The following is an 18,696-nucleotide window of genomic DNA, read 5'->3' on the forward strand; positions in this document are numbered from 1 at the left end:
CCAGGGCTGGGAGCTGCTGCCCCCAGGGATGCTCCAGAGCCCTGAAGAAGGACAAGTTCATCCAGAACAGTGCCTGAAACTCTGGCCAGGGCCAAGCTCAATCTATGGTGGCAGTGGGACCTAATGATGAGAGTGTTTAGTGCCTCAATAAAACTGTGTTTCCTGTGAGGAAGCCTTGCTGTTAACAGCTGAACCGGGAGGACTTTCTATGAGCCTTGATCTTCTTTCACCTGCTTGGCCCAGTTGGTGCAGAACGGGTTCACCATCGCTCCATGAACCACATTCATGACTGTTCTGCCCCCGTCTCCTGCTGGGAAGCTGCAGAGGGACTGCTCACAAGAGCTTGTCGTGACCAGGCAAAGGGAATGGCTTCAAACTGGAAGAGGGTAGGGTTAGATTAGGTATTTGGAAGAAATTCTTTATATGAGACACTGGAACAGGCTACATGGAAGAGTTGTGAATGGCCCATCCCTGGAAATGTTCAAGGCCAGGTTGGACGGGCTTGGAGCAACCTGGTCTAGTGGAAGGTGTCCCTGCCCGTGGCGGGGGGATGGGAACTGAAGGGTCTTGAGGAGCCTTTCCAACCCAAACCGTTCTGTGATTCTATGACAGCACTGCGCGCGTCAGCGCCATTTCCTTCACGGCTCAATGAAGCAGAACCTCTGTGCCTGGCGGGTTTTGAGCACAAACCCCACAGTTTCGGGTTTCCTTTCGCGCTGCCCCAAACACGCTCCCGTCGGGACGGGACGCGGGGGCGCGCTTGAGGGGCGGTGCCCGGCCGAACTGCGCATGCGCGCTTCTCTCCCCCGGCCCCCACAGAGGTGAGCGGCCGTGCCCCGTCGGGAGCGGGCGCGCCCGTGGCCCCGCGCCTCGCGATTGGCTCCCTGCAGGCAGCCTCATCGCTGCCAGCCAATCGCAGCCCGCGGCCGCTCTCCGCCTCGGGCTGCGGCTTAAAGACGTCCCAGGGCTGGGTGACGGAGGCAGCGCGCCTCTTGATTGGCTCTCCCTCGTCGGCTCCGATCGGGTTGGCCCGGCGATGGCCGGAAGAGAGCCCTCCTTTCCATTGGCCGCCCGCCCGCGCTGCTAGGGCGGCGGCGGCGTGCTCCGATTGGGTCTCCGCTTTACTTCGGGGAGAATCGGTCGCGCCCGCGGTGGTTCCGTGATTGGTTCCGGCCAGTTACAGGCATTCTTGTAACAGCCTCAGGATTGGCCCCGAAAAGGCTCGGGCGTTTCCGTAAAGGCCTCGGGCCGGGGGCTCGCGGGCGCGCCGGGCTCTTCGGCCGAGTATTCACAGACGGCGCTTACGGCTGCTCCGCAGCGTAGGGCGGCGGCGGGCACGGGCGGCTGCGCGGCTTTGGCGCACGCACAGAGCGCAGCGGCGGGAGCCCGGCACGCAGCGGAGGGAGCAGCGGGGACAAAGGGACTGATCGGCAGGAACAGGGAGGGGGGCCCGGCGGGAGACTTCAGCCGGGCGAACGAGTCCTATGTGCCTTGGGCGCCTGGGGAAACAGCAGCAAAAGCGGCGACCGCCGCCAGCACTCTGAAGCCGGGCTGAGGAGGAGCAGGGAAACTGCCGCCGTCATGGCCCGTGCCGTCGCCGCCGGCCGCCGTCCGCAGTGCAGCGTGCCCTGCCTGAGCCGCCGCCAGCTGCCCGTGCGGGCGCAATGAGCGGCCGCACCGCCGGAGCCGCCGCCGCCTCAGCGCCGCACTGAGCAGCAGCGTCAGCGAGCAGCGAGGCCGCCCGGCCGCCTCACCCCCCTCCGCGCGCCGCGGATCCCGCCGCCACCACCGGATCCTATTGCGACTCGTTGCCGCATCGCCTCCGCTCGGCGGTGCCCTGAATCCCTCCGCCAGGGAAAAAAAATAGTCCCGTTGCCTGCCGCCTCCCTCAGAGGCGAGGGGGAAGGAGAGGAACGGGGAGGGGGGAAGGAAGAGAAGGAAGAAAAAGAAGAAAAGGGAAAAAAAGAGATAAAGCAAATAAAAGGAGAGAAACGCGGCGGCGGCGGGATCGGAGGAGCCGGGCCGCGAGCCTCCGCCCCATGTGACTGGCGCCCGGGGTGGGGGCAGCGAGGCCCAGCGAACCCCCCTCGCTCGGGAGCGGCGCCGGGGGGAGGCGGCTCTCGGACCCACCGGCGCGGCCGGGAAGGATGATCGTGTGAGGAGCGGGCGGCGTGAGGAGGAGCAGCAGGAGGCAGGAGAAGAAGAAGCAGCCGCTGGGCGACAGAGACCGAGAGGGGAGGGGGCTTCCCCGGGGGGGGAAGGGGGGGTCCCGGCGTTTCATGTGGCGCGTCCCACCCGTCTCCTGCAGCTGAGCGAGCGAGGGAGCGGCAGGCGGGCCCGCCGGGGCGAGGCGGAGGGCGAAGGCAGGAAGAGGAGAGAGGTGATCGCCGTTGGGGCAGAGCGGGAGAGAGACCATGTCCGGGCGGCCCAGGACCACCTCCTTCGCGGAGAGCTGCAAGCCGGTGCAGCAGCCCTCGGCCTTCGGCAGCATGAAAGTCAGCCGTGAGTATCCTGCTCCCCTCGGGTGGGGGGGTGAGGGCCGGGGAAGCTGCCCCCGCCCTTCGCCCAGGCGGGGAGCGGCGAAGGGAGCCTGGCCCCAGCCCCGGCCTCGGCAGCTCCTTTCTCTCCCCTTCCCCCCCCATTAACCTTGAATAGGCGCACGCCGCCGCTCCGTTCGGGGCCTGCTGGACGGAAAATCCCGGTGGGTTTGTCCTCGTCCTTAGCTCCTGGTCGCTGCCAGCGGCCTCTGGCTCATTAAAAAGCCATTTTTCCCCCTTTGTGAAACGGATTGGGAGCTCCGTAGTCTGTATTTCCTTTTCATTCCCCCCCTCCTCCCACCGAAAGGAGGAAACGAATTGCGGGCACACAGGTATGACCGTGACATTCACGTTCATTATGTGTTTTTTTGAGGTTTTTTTTTAAAGCACTCCTGGCTGTTAAGGGGAGAGAGCATGGAAGGTTTTTCCATGCACCCGTAGATCGGGTGTGAGCACCTTTTAGTCCAGCCCATTAAAAAAAAAAAAAAAAAGGAGGGGGAGGGGAGCTTACAAAAGGTGTCTCTAATATCCTCCAGGCTCTGGTAAAATGCTCAGAAGAAGGCATAAGAAAATGCTTATTTTGAAATAACTACTCCATGGGCTCACATGTCAAGCTTGGCATTCTTTTCCCAATTTTCTGATCAGAGGAATATTTTTTTAAGAATGAGGCCTGTGCTTTATTCTGCACAGACATGTCAGAAATGCTTAATGTGTGCCCATTCTTCGTATTCTATCCGTTGGGGTTAGCTGGTTTGTGGGAATTAAAAATATGAATTAAACCTGAGCAAATGTACATTGCTGATACAAAAAGGCCCAGTTCTGAGTTGCTGTAGATCAGCTATGTGCTTATCATATGGAATTTCTTTACTCCTGATTTGAATATGTTCACATTAAGACCTGAATTGTTTTTCCAGATTTATATGAACAGTGTAGTTTTTAGAGATATTTTCTTACGGAAATGCAGGATGACATTTTATGGGACCAGGAATATGCTCTATATGCATTCCCATTCGATTGATCTATTTGATATTAGTGTAAAGCCACACCTGACATGGCTCTATGGGTACATGCCTGTATCCATCGCAGGGGCTTGTATGTTTCATGCCAAAGCACTGGGAGAGTGTGAGCTTTTTGACAGATGAGAAATTTTGATAGTTTTTTTTGCACCGAAATGTCTTCCACTGTGGTTGAAGCCTTGAAGAGAGCATTTGGCTCAGGGGCTGTAGTCCACCTTATATCTGCATGGTCAGTGTGCCAGCAGCCCTCCAAAAACCATGGGTGCAGTTAACCCATATTAGCAGCATGACAGCGTAGGTTTGATCAGGTCCAGCATTAGTATTTATTAAGGATTATTGATCTGTATGGAGGAGAACTGTGGGTGACTCCATTTTAATTTACTGGCTCACTTTATGTGCCTGTGGGATGGAAAGCAGGTCTTGTTGATCAGTATTTCTGCAGGTGGCTGTCTAAACCGAGCGAGACCTCAACCTGTCATACTCAGCAACTAAATGTGCCTTATTCAGGCTCTGCAGCTTGATTCTTGAAAGGTCATTGATGCTCCTTTCCCGTTTATTTGAGGTCAAAGACTAGACAGATGCTTGCCTGTGAAGAGGGTGCTAACTGATGCAGACTAACAAGTTTGCAAATATGATTCAATCCCAAGTGTATAACACTGAGGGAGAAACAAAGGCCGTAACATAAAGCGCATGCACTTGTGATAACCCCCCCAGTCGCTCTAGTCATGTGCTCCTGGTCCTTCTGCTGTCTGGAAAAAAATGTCAGAACAAAGCAAGAGAACCACATTCAAGGATTCTGTGGGAAGTGTAGTTTCTATTTTCAGTTAATCCAGCCATGTAAGACAGCCTGGGAAGTTAACTTTTTTTCTTTGCTTTTTAAGTGAGAAAAATTCCAGGGTGTCAAAAAAGGTTTTATTTTTCTGGTTAGCAGAGTCTTGGTAACATCTTATCACATGATGTAGCATGTAGCAAGCTGTGTATTGCCGGTGTGGAGTGCTTGTGTGGTGAACAGAGTTAGGTCGGCTCTTTCATTTTGATATATATTTATAGGCTGATACTTAGTTACATTCTGAGCCAGTTTGAGTTAAAGCTGGGACAAAAGAGTCCTTGTGAGGAAGGTGAAAATTGATGGATTGGTATCTTCTGAGTGTCTTGGACATCTTTATTGCTTCTGTCTTGGTGTGGGTCTTTTGGAAGCAAAACCTGACTTGTTTGCTGTCAGCCTTTTTGCTCTCATTTGTAAGGAGGGGTGAAATCAGATGATGAAGTCACTCTTGCTATGATGTCTGTTGCAGCTATTGCTTCTCCTGGCTGAGTGCTGCAACAGTTACCTAGGAAGGATAGATCTAAGGGATGAGAAAAGGATTCATAAAATACTGGAGGAGGGTTCATTGTTCCTTCCAGTGTTTCCTGGGAGGAGCAGAACTAGAACCCTGCTGTCATTGCATTTCTTCCCAAGGTATATGGGGAGGAAAGACTGAGCAAGGATTTTTCATCTCTTTGCTGTGCAGTTTGTTAGATTGAATTTATGATACTTTGTTCTCAGAAGTTGGTAACTGGATGAAGCCTTGAATGGAAGGATGGGGGATTACCAACAGCTGCTTCTCCTTTGACTGTTGGGAAAAATGACTTCTCATGCATGCTGCTCTCATTGCTCTGTCAGGGCTGTTACAAGGATTTTAACATCTCTGCAACAGTAGGAACCCTGTGGCCTTCATATATCTCTTTCAAGCCGTACCTCTGTCTTCTGAAATCTGACTATTTTTATTTCCCTATTTATATTTTTGTGGTTGTGAAATCACTCAACCATATGGATTTCTACCTTGAAATAGTTCTCAAATAGTGTATTCTTTGTGCAGGTTTGTATTGCTGAGTTTGCAGGCTTTCCCTGAACAAAAAACCCATGTGTACTCCTTGCGTTAAGCCTGTCCCTCAAAAGGAGGGAGCTAAGCTTCCAGTTTTCCACTTGCTGATACTATCAACCTGCTCATTATAGTAGGAGAAGAGATAGGAGCTTGAAGTTTTCTTTTGTTCTTTACCTAGTTGCTCTTACACTGCTTACGGATGTACCTTGTTTCTCAAATGGGACAAAAATAATCCTGAAATACAAAGGGTAGTCATGCAACACATGACTAAAAATATCAGTATAAAAATAGAAGTCTCAAAGTTTACAGTTTGAGAATTTTCATCTAATGACTGTCGAATTGATTTTTTTTTTTTTCCTTCTCTGGGCTTCTGGGAAATATAAGTGTTTCAAGTAACACCAAGTCCTTGCAGACAGCAGTACTTATTGTAACTGTAGCCAGTTGTCTTGATGGTCTGCAGTAAATAATGTCTTGGCTAACACTTGCCATGAAGAGTTTTTTGCTCCATGTGTGAGTGTCATGGATCTGTAATTGGTTAGGCAGGATTTGTCAACTTGGAGGGTGAGGAAGGCAGTTTTATTTGCTTTAGCTAATTCTGATGTTGACCACATACTCTTGGTTGCAAAATCTAAAGGACAGTCTTGTAATAATTCATTTTGGACTCTGTGGAAGAATGTTTCAGTGGTGCCAAACTTGGGGTTTGTTGAAGTTTTTCTTTTCTTCTTAGATTCACTGGGTTTTTTCTGTATTGTAAAATCTCCTGAAAGCACAATAGCTTGGTAAGCCTATATTGCTGTGTATTGTTCACACAGAGTGTGATGGCTCTTTAGAAATGGTTCATGAAGGAATAAAGTCTGTGAGTTTGTTGCTCTTTTAGTGGTTATTCCACGAGCAACTACATGAAAGTGGCTTCTTTTTAGGTAGCAGTGGTGTCTAGGTGGCGGTTTAGTTTAATGCTGTGTGGTGTCCAGGTAGGTGTGTGGGAAGAGCCTTGGATAAAGGGCACCCTGGGCGCCTTCTGCGAGCAGGAATGAGTGGGGCTGTTGAAACTGGCAAAGCCACTGAGATAATACCACCTGGTGTTTCCCAACCCAGTTAGGGTAGGGCCCTCTCTATTGCTTTGATAGCAGTTTCTGCCTAATTGGTTTCTGAAACTGAAAGCTGCCCGTCCTGCTTTCCTTGCTGGAGAGAGGAAAATCACTCCTTTCCAGAAGCCTGCTGAGCGTTGTGTCTGGCTGTCGCTCATCCTAGCCCTGTCCAGCTTTCTGACTGCTGCTGGGTGAGCAGCTTTCCTCATTCCTAGATTGGAAAAAAATGTACTGAGGGGGTCAGCTAATGAACATGTGTGCCTGAGTGGAAAGTGTTTCATGTTACAGTGCCCCAAAGTTGTGCCTTGCAGTCTGAAAAGGAATAGAACTGTCTGCTGTACATAATTCTGATGCTGACAGACTCTTTCCTCTTTATTCATACCATTAGCTAGTTGAGCATTCCATTTCTGTTCTGCACATTTCCTCTTCCCTACACTGCTTCTTGGAGGTGATCCCCTCTTGTATTACCCCTTGATTCACCTTGTGTGTTTCCTAACAATATTGGAACTGTCTTGTTCACCTGTTTCCACAGCTATGGCTTATGGAGTGTGTTCCTTGCCTGCATGCATCCTGGCTCTGGAGGTTGTTGTATCACCTTATCTGTTAACTTGATAGGGCCTTGTAGGTATCACAAGCAGTGCCAGGGAGATGGGAAAAGCTGAAGATCACCCCACAGCCTGAAGAGTTTCTCTCTATTGCCCTAAGAGAGTTCTTTAATTTTCTTGTATTCTATCTTTAAGAGCTTGTTTAGATAAAATATAAAGGAATTTTCCAATATTGGTGTTCAGTTTACTCATCACAGATCTTCACAATGATATGAATCTCTGGGATATTGGTTGTTGCTGTTCCCTCAGCCCATGCTCTGTCTTAAACTGGATGAATGGCTGAAGAAGATTCTGAAAGTGTACAGTGTTATCTGTGTGCAAAAAGCCTGCAGTTCAAGCTTAGTGCTGCAATCACCTGTAGCATTTTCTGAAATGAATTAATGCTAAACCCCTTGGTTATTTGACACAGTAGCTAAACTGTGCCAGGTGCTTGTAGAACACTTGAAGCCTCTTGGTTCAAGCTATTGGAGTATTTTTGTTTTAAATGACTGAGTCCCATTTTAAATTGAAAAGTCTGTTACCTCTGAATTTCAAGACATTTCTGTAGATAACTCAAAACTTGAATATTTCTCTGAAGTTCTCTCTCTTTAGATTTTGTTAAAAAAATTTAAAAATCAACTTTACTCTGAGGACTTTTAGTCACCCATAGCTAGTGTGGGAAGTGCTAAAGTGGCTGTCTCCTGCAGCAACGATATGGCTGGTGGAGTTACTTGGCTGCTTTCTGAATTTAATGAGCATCAGCCTGGAGCAGCCTTGAAAGACAAACAAACTTTTAAAGTCAAGCAACTAGGAAATGGAAAATATTGAAAGTTTGATTGCTTCACAGAATATCTAAGTCCACTCAAAATTCAAAGATTTGTCTCTTCAGAACTTGTTTTAGAAAGCTGCACAGATAGGTGCTCTTTTATTTATGTATGTTGAAAATAAATGCCAATTACAACATTTACAATGTGATGAATAAAGATACTCGTTGAGCCATAAAGGCTCCAAACCCACAGTGTACTGTACAGGTCAGACCTCCTTTCTTCAGATGCAGCACCAGAAACCCTCTTGTCACTTCCCATCCCACAGAGATTGTTTCCAAAGTGCTGCATGCTGCTGTTGGGGGAGGTGGAAGTTTGGAGGCATAATGGTCTGTGCCAGTTCATTTTTTGAATTTATTTAAAATGTAACTGCTTGAGTGCACTGTAGCAGTCTGATCTTGAGGTGAGAAAGGTGTGAGATGTGGTAGCAAGATGCAGATCTGTGAGAAGTGGCTACAACATCATAGTTGTGCTCAGACAATTGTTCTGGTCAGTGCTGCTGGATCTCATTAAACAGAAGCCTGAAATGAATCTCTACCTGAAACTTTTATAAACTTTTGGATAACAACGATTTGCTTTCACCACCTCTTCAGAATCCTTCCAGCACCCATAGGTGATAGCTTACCATGCCACAGAGACAGGGTCATTATTTAGGTGTTTTCCATGAAAACAGTGCCTGTTGGACTCAATCCTGTATCCTATAGGTGTTGCTGTGTGATGTTTTGTCACGGCAGTAGGAGAGGTGAGATGATGGTATTTCAATAGAAATCCATGTTGGAGACCTTTCTGAAAGCAGTCCTGTATCGCAGTCTGAGAAGCTGTAAGAAATGTGGATGCCCAGAAGTCATTCTGCTGTGCCTCTAAAAGAAGTGGACAGTGATTTTTCTTGTATGTTCAGTGCTATCACAGAATCTTTTCATTAGGTGCTCTTGCCACAGATGACTTGTCTGTTGTTCAGAAAAGGAAATAAAGCAAAGCAGTTCACTCTGTACTTTTATCTCTTGCAGACGGGAAGTAGATCTAAGCATTTAAGGCAATTTGTGTTCTCACCTAGTCTGTTTTATAATGGAAGAAAGGAAAGTGGTAAGATAGCTTGTCAATGTCAAGAACTCAGGGCTTTTTTTTTTTTTTTTTTTTTTTTTTTTTTAGAAAAGCCATACAGCAACAGCTCCTTCTGAAGGGTTGGCTCCAGTCCTTGCCAAGAGTTTGCTGTGTCTCTGTAGCAGGGACTGTGTATTTTCTGACTTGGCCTCATCAGCTGAGGGAGGGGCTGTTTACTGTGTATCAGTGCTAGTGCTTCCTGCACAGGTGAAAGGGGGCTGCCAGTTATTTTCTATGTTGATTAATTTCTAGATGATTTCCAGGGTTTCTGTGTGAGTGATATAGAGTCAGGTTTCCTGAAGGATCAATGATATGGGGCTGCAGTGGGCCTTGGTGCCTGCCATAGGAAATTCACTTCAGCTTGTGAATTTCTCTCAGAAGTGAGAGCATACAGCTAAGAAAAATACACCTTTATAGCTTTTTAATATGTCTGAATAGGGCTGAGTTTCTCTTTCTTTGAAGGGTAAAATGACCAATGTAGCATTGGTGAAAGTATACTTCTGTCTGAAAAATGTGTCTTAAATTTGATATGTCGCAAAAATGTGTAGTGATATAGTTACATTGCTTGATGTGTCTCTTCAGGCAGTTGGACTGAGTTGGAGAAACATTTTAGTCGCCCAAGTGCCTGACAGTAGATGATCATAATAAGAGACCTGCTGATCAAAAAGGAAAGGGAGGATATTGCTCATTGTTGCCACTGGATAAGCACTGCTGTGGAGGGTATATAGAACTTAGAAATTCTGGCCCTGCACTGTGCTGTTGTATGTACATTTGAGTGCAGCTGCAAAAATTGCCAGTCTTTTGGGTCAGAGCACTTGGAAGGAGAAAAGTTGGGTGTTGGCTCTGAAGTTATAACCAGAAGGGAAGCAGCAGCTGAATTTTTCCAACCAAGGCAGACTTCTTACAGCCATATCATCTCTTTTTGACTTTTTTAGTAGGAATATAATTCTTGTGAGATACAAGCCCTGTAGCTCATGGTAATGTCTTTTGCCAGGAATGCAGGCAATTGTTTAATTTTAAGACAGGCCAAGAATATGTTTTGCAGAAAGATAAACTGTGACTGTTGCTGCAGAGAAGAATTTGGTTTTTCTTGCTGTGTAGAAGGAGGAAAACTATTTAGTCACAGTTGATAGTGTCAATCTGGTTTTTTGATTCACACCATCCTGTAAATATTTAGATAGAGCATACAATGCTAGTTGCACCCCATCTCATCTGCTTAGTTGTTTTAAGTATCTATTTAAGAAAAGCAGCACAATGAATTGACCTGTGTGAGCAGGTTTCCTAGAGGGAGGAAGGGGGTCACCAATTCATCAGCCTAAATAAACTGAATATTTGGATGTTGACCAAGTAAATGTGAACAATTTGGCACGCATCTGTATCCCCATGAATGAAGCCCATAACCATAAATGTATTTCCTCAATTTATGGGGTTCAGGATCAGCATCAGAAAAAATGTTTTGTGCCTCACTTAGAGAACCAAGCTTTCAGGCAGGGCACCATCTCTGCAGGTGAGTAGATGGAATGTTTTGTTTTCTTTATAAATACAATTGCTCAGTTGAAACCTAAAGAAGCAGAAAATGCTGTTGTCCTTGAGAAGAATGTATCTGTTGACCATTTCACTTCTAATCTTGCCATCTTACTCATGATTGTGTGTGCTGCCTTGGGAGCCACTGGTACATATAGTCATGCACCATAGCAGTTGCAAGTTAATTATGTTTTTTTTCTGTGTTCCTCAGAGAATAGAACCTTCCTAATCAAATTCCAGTTCTAGAGACTTTGGAATAGATTTAGCAATATGTTTTAGTAACCACAATGGATTGCAGAGCTGATCTGAGTCTTGGGGAAATGTTTTAGAGGCCCATGGAAAACTAGGTGATATTTTTTCTTTGTCTGGGTTTTCTAGTGAAACATCTATTAAATGTACTGGAGACAAAAGCATAAGTTTTGTGTGGAGTGGGAGAACTTCACTATTCTGGAAATTGTGGGCCCAAACTTCAGATGATATTGGTCAGTGAGAGGGCAGGGAAAGCTTTAATTGCAACTCCCAGAATAAGGTACTCTCAATTTTAGATTGAGCTCAACTTTAAACTTGCTCTTCCTTGCTCAGTGCAGTGGGCATGGGTTGGTTTGGGATTGTGTAGAAGTTCTTATTCAGATGTTGTGGGGATGGCAGTTGAGTTTGATGGACTCTTGAAGCTCACCAGCAGCAATGTCTGAATGTCATTCAAGCAATCAGAGCATGTTTCAGAAATGTATTTGGCTTAATGGAGGATCTTAGGGGAATCAATGCTGCCAAATCTGCAAGTCTCTTCTATTTTGGGATAGATTCAACTTCAGTGGACTGAAATTTACCTTCAGCTGGAGTAGCTGGCTTTCAGTGTCCATGAAAGCTGACAAGGTTCAAGCATGACAAGTGACATGGGATCTCTGACAGCAAAAGAACGGCAGCTGTTTTCCCAGGTGGCATATTTGAAATGCCTGTGGGATTTTGGAGACAGGTAGAGAGATTCATGAGGCAACGAGCAGCATTCTCTATTTGGTGTCAGTGCCTTGGCTTTAAGCAATAGTTTGTGGATTTATTTTTTTCCCTGATAACCCAGACTATTTTTTCAGTGGTAATGTTTGAGCAGTTAATGATTGACTGTAAATATTTGTTACAGTGGGCCAACCCTAAAAGGAAGTAGTGCAGAAATGTTTATGCTGTGTCTATAACTTTTAATAATTATGATACTTCAGATATATTTACTGAAACAGTGACACTGTCTGCATTTCAAAATATCTGGTGAAAGCTTAATTTTTATTCTTACATTGTGGCATAATTGCAAAACATAATTTTTTTCTAGCGTTAGTTTAAAACATATAGTATCTACATATGCTTTTTAGGTTTAGTTTATTCAGACATTGTAGGGTGGGGTTTTTTTGTTTATTTTGTCCTTTTTTCTTTTAAGTGAAGAGCAAGTGGATTTATGAAGGAGTTCCTGGCAGACTATTTCAAAATCAATAGATTCTAACTGAGAAAAGTCATGTTAAGTTGTCCTCTAGCAGCTCCTTTTGCTCTATTACTTTTGACGTGTATTTGATTATAGAGAGACACACACATATGCATGGTCAGAAATATGATATGAAGGGGAGGAGATGATCTAGAGTTCTGAGATCTGGAATTTAAACCTAGGCCACATGTGAAGGCTTCTGCTTTAAATCAGACTGCTCTACATGTATGATCGCAAAAGTTTATCTTTACATGCAAAGGTGCTCATGGTATTCTTGTCTGAGTATCTGGGAAGACTGCTAAGGTGTATGTTTTAGCTTGCTTGCTCTGGTTACTCACATTTCACGTACAATCTTCTGTGCTGTGGTGCTTTCACCTCTCCCAGTGTCCTTGTGCACTGCTGTGCTTCCAGTGGAGTTCTGAAGTTGTGGTGCCCTGGGCCTTGCTGCAGAAGTGAGCAGCCCTCATCTAGTACTTTACAGGTACACCTTACACCCTTCAGACTTAAGATATGCTAGTGAGGGGGGAAAATGCCAAGGCTGCTAGGGATGGCATCTGTGTCTGGTCTGCAAAATATTTTTCTGGGAAATATGAGGAAGAAGTGTATGGAAAGTGTATCAGTAGCCAATTAAATTGTAGAACTGATGCAGGGAGTTTATGAAGTAAGGAGAACAAAAAGTTGATGGGAAGGACTTTGAGCTATAGCTTCCTCAAAGACTGCTGTACACAGGCTATTCCACTTTTACTTTGAGACTACAGATGCAAGTTTTTATGACTGTATTTGAAAGCGCTGTGATTTCTAAGAATAGTAGAGAATAAAGGCAAGTATTTCCAAAAGTTCAGGTAATGTCCAGGATTTTGTCAGGAAAAGTGGTTAATAAAGGGATAGGGAATTTGTCTGTAGATGAAGAGGAGTAATTAGCTTTCATCTGACACTGAAGAGAGCAGATGTTCATGAACTCCTGGAGATTTGTTCGTTGAAATCCATTGAATTTCTCTGGACATCTCTTGTGCTTTTTAACTTCGATTTCTTGTTTTGTCTGTGTTAATATGAAACCATCTCATACTTAGGAAACCTTCAGTGAGTCAAATAATGGTAAATTGACCATTTTTGTTTTCTACAACTTCTTCAACCCTAACTTGGAGTTTTTCTGTGCGTGGAAACCGCTTTGCCATATATATTACTAGTTTTTGGGCTTAGGTGGAAAGTAAGTCATTAAACATTAAATATACAACTACATCAAAATACCTTTCCCCCATTTTAAAATGAAGATATAAAGAACTAGTGCAATAATTCTAACATTCTACCAGATTTGTAAATTATACCTGGAATGTTCTCCCTTATGAAATGTACCTCTTTGGATGTCTGGGGGTAGACTATGTGGAGTGTAACTCTTCAAATGTGAAAAATTGAGTGAAACTATAGTGACATTATTGGAAGCTGGGCGGTCTGACTTGAGAGTTGGTGTCCCTACTGAAGGTTCAAGAGTGAATTTCTTCTCTAGGACACAGAAGAGTAGGCTGGTGCAGTTATGAATCACTTTTGCTTCAACTTGGCACAGATTTAAGAAAAAAAAAAGATACTTCTTTGTGCTACTAGCATAAATAGCTGCAAACCTCCAGAAGTTGTTAAAAAATGCCCTTTTAAAAAATATGGTGCTGCTCAGATTCTTACAAAGTGACCCATCCCATGGCTGTTCTTTGAAGAAAAGGATATGTAGACCACATAAATGAAACCTCTTAAAAGGAGATCAGCCATGGATTGTGCTGGTAAATGGAGTCAGCTATGTGGCATGAAACTGCTTGTTTAAAAACACATCATCAGCGAAAACCTTCAGATGTCTACTTTTACAGAATACTGTGAATTTTTTTCCTCCAGTAATTTTGTCACTGCATCATTTTAATTTCTTTGGCTTTGTACAGCTGAGAGCTCTTAGTTCCCTTAAACTGATGTTGGATATGGGTAACAACATGCAGTGCTGGAGAACTATTGTTAGGTAAAATTCCTGAATGTGCTTAAAATAGGTGACATTATATATATGTATAATTCAAGGCAAATGTCTGTATTCATACCTCCTGTTAATAGCTTGGATGTTATTCTTTTGGGGGTTTCCTTATGTCAGCTGTCAAAGACAGGAAAGTGGATTAGGCAATGCCTTGATCTGACCCCATATGTCTGTTCTTACAAATGACCTATCTTTATATTGTGTATGCTCACTTTCACAGTGTTAACTACTTTATATATCATGGCAGAAAATGACTTTTGTCTAAGAACAGGTCTGCAGCCATTATAAAATAAATGTTCTTTGAAGTCAGGATTCGTGTCAAAGCAGAAGGATGTGCAGAATCAGGCCTTCTGCACTTTTGTTTAGTGTAGTAATAATGGTTTTTTGTGAGTGATCTAAGTAAAATTTCTAGACTTGTGGATTGCACTATCAGAGGTGCTCCTAAGTGTTTGAAATTATCTTAACCAAGTGGTACCCTAAGTAGGATGAAATGTAGGAGGGGCTGATGTCATCTGTTCTTCAGTAAGGGTTGACTGTGCTGATAACAGGTTTGGGGGTAACTGGGACAGTAGGAGATCTGCAGAGAAGAATCTGGAGTCAGGTATTTGCACAGTGGCCATGAGTCAACCAATGCTGGAGAACCAGCAAATCTTTTACTGGATACATTGCTGGCAATGTCGTGTAAAATATGTGGAGTTAGCCTTCCCACTTCTTGGCATGCTAATGAGCTAAAGTACAGCATCTGGTTTTGGTATTGTACTGGAAGAAGAGTAGTTGCAGGCAAAGTAACATGGTCAGAAGTCTAAAAAAAGTGCTTTAGAGGAACTTACAGTTTCCCCTAAAGAAACTGAAGTGCTTCAGTGCTGTTAGAGGAAAACTGAAAACCCATTGGATGATAGTTTTTTATTTTAGAGGAGGCGGAAGGGAGATTTCTTTTGATAATGTTCTTTCAATACGTAAAAGATAGCTGGAAAGAAAAGACAAAACTTTCCTACTGGAGATGAAACTATTTGTAGGCTTAAATTGTAGCAAACACTTACTAAGCTAGTTAAGTCAACTCTTAAAAACAGGAGCACTGGAATAGATTAGGGAAGGCTGTCAGATTCCCAGTAGTGCCTGTGTGAAAAATGAAGATGCTTGCCAGGTAGTTTATATATAGAAGTTTGGAGAGGTTTTAATTAAGACAGCCTGTAGTCCCTTATGGTATTACTTTATGTCATTCCAGTTATTTCTGCGTGGTCTTGGGAAGAATTTCAGTTACAGCACACTGATCCTCTTGCTTCTCCCCTTGGGATGAGGTAGCCTTGTGTTACTGGCAGCTTGCTGGCAGTTAGTGGATGTGGAGATAAGGATTTGTGAAACTGGTCGCAGCTTTAACACTTAAAAGCAAGGTAGATTCTTAGAGAGATCGTCTAGTCCAGTCCCCCTGCAATGAGCAGGGGCATCTTCAGCCACATCAGATTGCTCGGAGTGCTGTCCAATCTGACTTCAGAAGTTTCTGGAAATGGGGCACCCACCCCGCTTCTGTTCCAGTGTTTCACCACCCTTGTTAAAAAAAAAAAAATCTTTCTAATATCTTTCTAATATCTAGACTCATAGAGCTTCCTTAGTGTTGGAGTTTAGGCAAATGTACTGTATTTGGAAAAGCAGCTGGGGAGTATTTTTAGTTAGAGGTTTAAATCTGCTCTGAATTTCATTTTTTTGTACAAGCATTGTTGAAAGGAAAGCTTGCTCTTTGGTAGTCCTGTACTGCATTTGACAACCACAGCCTTTCTGTGGGAGATTTCTAGATCTTGCTTCATGTGGGTCCTGAGAAAAGCAATGCTTTCCTTCAGTTTTTCATCCTGTGGTTCTTGCTTCAACACAAAAGAATTTAGCACAAGTCAAGAACTGCTCAGAGCTTCAGGCAGAGACCAGGACCAAACTGCACCAGCTGCATAGGTACCAAGCTTATGTTAGGGGTGTCTGTCTGCTCCAGACAACTTGGAGTGTATTGCTATGGTGTGTAATGCCAGTGCAAGAAGAATATTCATCCATTGACTACTGTCTGTTCACAGCAATTGCTTTAGTTTTAATGTAATAAAGGGACAAGTGTTTGAAGATTGCGTGTAGAAACCAGATGCGGCATAGAGCACAAACTAGAAAGAAAACACATTCTTGGTCTTGTACATTTGTAGAGTGTAGATAGTTGTTACATTATTTTCATTTTATTAGTTCAAAATTCAAAGATTCAAAGAGGATCTTCAAGTGTTGCCTTTTGTCACTTTATTATCTAAATTTTTTAGGGATTTTAATTGACTTATGCAGCTTTCTGGCAAGTAAGATGGATGTGTGAAACTGTTAAGTCTAGAGTTGTCACATGACAATCTATAAAGATACTTAAGAGCTGAAATGATCATCTATATTTTGGTGTATGGTTTCCCTTTGATACAGAAGCTTTGACTAGAACTAAAGAAATGCTTTTTCTATGCCTTGCAAAGCTATATTCTTATTTTGTACACATGTGAAGTTACTGTGGAAGGTTGGAATCCTGAACTGTAAATATAACTGAATTGTAAAATTCTGTGGAGTCCTTGCTTCCACATTCCATATGATTTTGAATATGAAGTTGGTAGATGTCAAATTAATGTTTTTTTCCTTTTATTCTGCTCAAAAAAAAAAAAATAGAAGAAATGATGACTCACTAACATTATGCCAAAGTCCTCCTAAGGTACAGTAGTAGTCCTAAATGCCTTTTATTTTTTCCATTTGAAGTCTTTGGCTGATGTAAGGATTAGAAGGTTGACTGTAAGCGAGGCTCTTGCTGGAGACGGTCATACTTCATTTCTAGGCAGTGCTTGGCTTAAGGCTGTGCTTTAGTGTTTGATCTGACTTCAACGTGCACAAAATAGTCCCATCTCTTAGATGGCTTAGACTGCCAGGCCGTACAGTTCTTTTTTTGTCTGCAGCTGTCATTATCTGAATGATGGAAGAGTTTACAACTTGTGTATTGTGGAAAGCTTGTTCCCCTTCCCTGCTGGTAGCTGTGAGAGACTGGGATGCTTCTGCTGACATTCTTCAGCTTCAGTGCTGTGGCAGCAACAAGAAGTCAACAAAGTAACCTGGCATCAGAAAAGGGAGCAAGGAAAGAAGTAAGGTAGAGCCTAACCAAGTGGTCTTTTTGGGTTATGGGAACTATTCAGATTGAGTTTTCTCATAATGAGGCTTCAAAGTAAATAATAACAATAAAATTAAATGCTTAAATCCCCTCTCTTCCCTGAACTTGGCAGTGGGCATTAGATGAGTATGAGGCAGTTGGTGAGCTAACTGAAATTTTAAGTTAATGCAGTTCTTACTATTAAAGTACCTTTCTCATGAAGATGAAATGGAGAAAAGTACTCATTCCTTCCCTTCCATATTTGTAAAATACTAGTAACTTGTCTTCATGTTTAAAGTCTCCTCTGATTTAAATGGTCACACGTCACTTTCTTGGTCCTTTACATTTCTTGCACTCAGTATATGTTGAAACTGCAGGCAATCAGAACTCTTGAATGGAGTTGTCTGGAAAATGTTGATTTTAATGTTTGTAATGCCAGAGTTTAGCTGATGTTACAGTCACAAGAAGGGTATTTTCTTGTGAGTTTCAGTTCTGTGCAAATCTGTTTTACAAATAGAGTGATGTTTTTTTGAGGGAAAAGTAAGTGGAACAGCAAGCTTGAAGATAGGTCTGGTTTAAAGAATGCAGTAATGCACCTTTGGTTTAAATAAAGAAAGCAGTGAGAATTTAGAGTTTCGTATCCTACCAATGTTTTAAATACATTTTTTGAACAGAACTTTTTGGATACTGTCTTGGTACCTTTTTAGAGATGGTGGTAGAAGCATATGTAAGTGGGCTAAGTTTCTAGATTTGGACTCAAATTCATGTGCAGATCAGTGGATCCAGCTGGGAAGTTTTTAATTAAGCATGCTAATTAAGTCATGTGGTGTACCCAAAAGCAGCACTTTATTACAGGGGAGAAGAACAGTTTTCTTGGAGGCGAATGAAGTAGAAACACTTCATTGAGCCACTCTTCTAACTCCTGCCAGTGGGAAGAAAATATGGTTTAAAAGTCACTTAAAAAATCTGAGTACAGAAGCAAAATTTATACTCTTATTTTGCTGCATCTTGCCTTTTTTTGTTTTTCAACAGCCTTTAATATGGGACAAATTCTTTACTTTTGGCAGTCCAGGTGTGTTAGAAATAGCATGCTGTGGAGAGCCCATATGCTGAAAGCCTGGACAGGGTTCTGCACAAGGATGCTGGTATGAGTGGGACAGGTGAGCCGTACAGCTGTCAGGGTGATGGGTGATAAGTGATTGTGGTGGGTGTTCTGCAGTGGAGCCAGGGAAATGAGCAGAGTTGAACTGCAGCTCAGGATACATGTGGAGAATTAAACACCCACCTGATTACTTGGACTTCACAAAAAGAGGAGTTCAGTCTGAAGCACGAGCTGGGATATCGGGGAGAGGCGAATCGGGAAGTGAAACTGATGATCTTTGTCTTAACTTTAGTAAAACAGTCAGATGTAAATGGTGTTTTCTTCTCTGTAAGTACTATGGGGGCAGAGTGAGCAAACATTAATTCCTGCTTTTACTTCTCTCAAGTACACTGCCTGTGTAAAAATAACGGCACTGAAGTTATGAAAGGATGTATTTTTCTCCTGAAATG

General features: G+C 43.7%; 1 protein-coding gene across 2 annotated transcripts in view; it reads left to right on the forward strand.

The window, feature by feature from the left end:
- The first annotated feature begins 1,157 nt into the window (after positions 1 to 1,157).
- The window catches only part of GSK3B (glycogen synthase kinase 3 beta), a 150,128-nt gene continuing 132,589 nt past the window's right edge, over positions 1,158 to 18,696 (forward strand). The window contains exon 1 of one of the 2 annotated variants that reach the window (XM_071433279.1): positions 1,158 to 2,502. In XM_071433279.1, the coding sequence (XP_071289380.1) occupies positions 2,415 to 2,502 (88 nt within the window). In that variant the 5' untranslated portion in view covers positions 1,158 to 2,414. The remainder of the gene's footprint in view (positions 2,503 to 18,696) is intronic. The other variant, XM_071433280.1, reaches the window with a different exon arrangement.

Source organism: Agelaius tricolor, unplaced genomic scaffold (assembly GCF_023055355.1).
Source record: "Agelaius tricolor isolate 1412-34295 unplaced genomic scaffold, bAgeTri1.0.p SCAF_9, whole genome shotgun sequence".
Taxonomy (NCBI): domain Eukaryota; kingdom Metazoa; phylum Chordata; class Aves; order Passeriformes; family Icteridae; genus Agelaius; species Agelaius tricolor.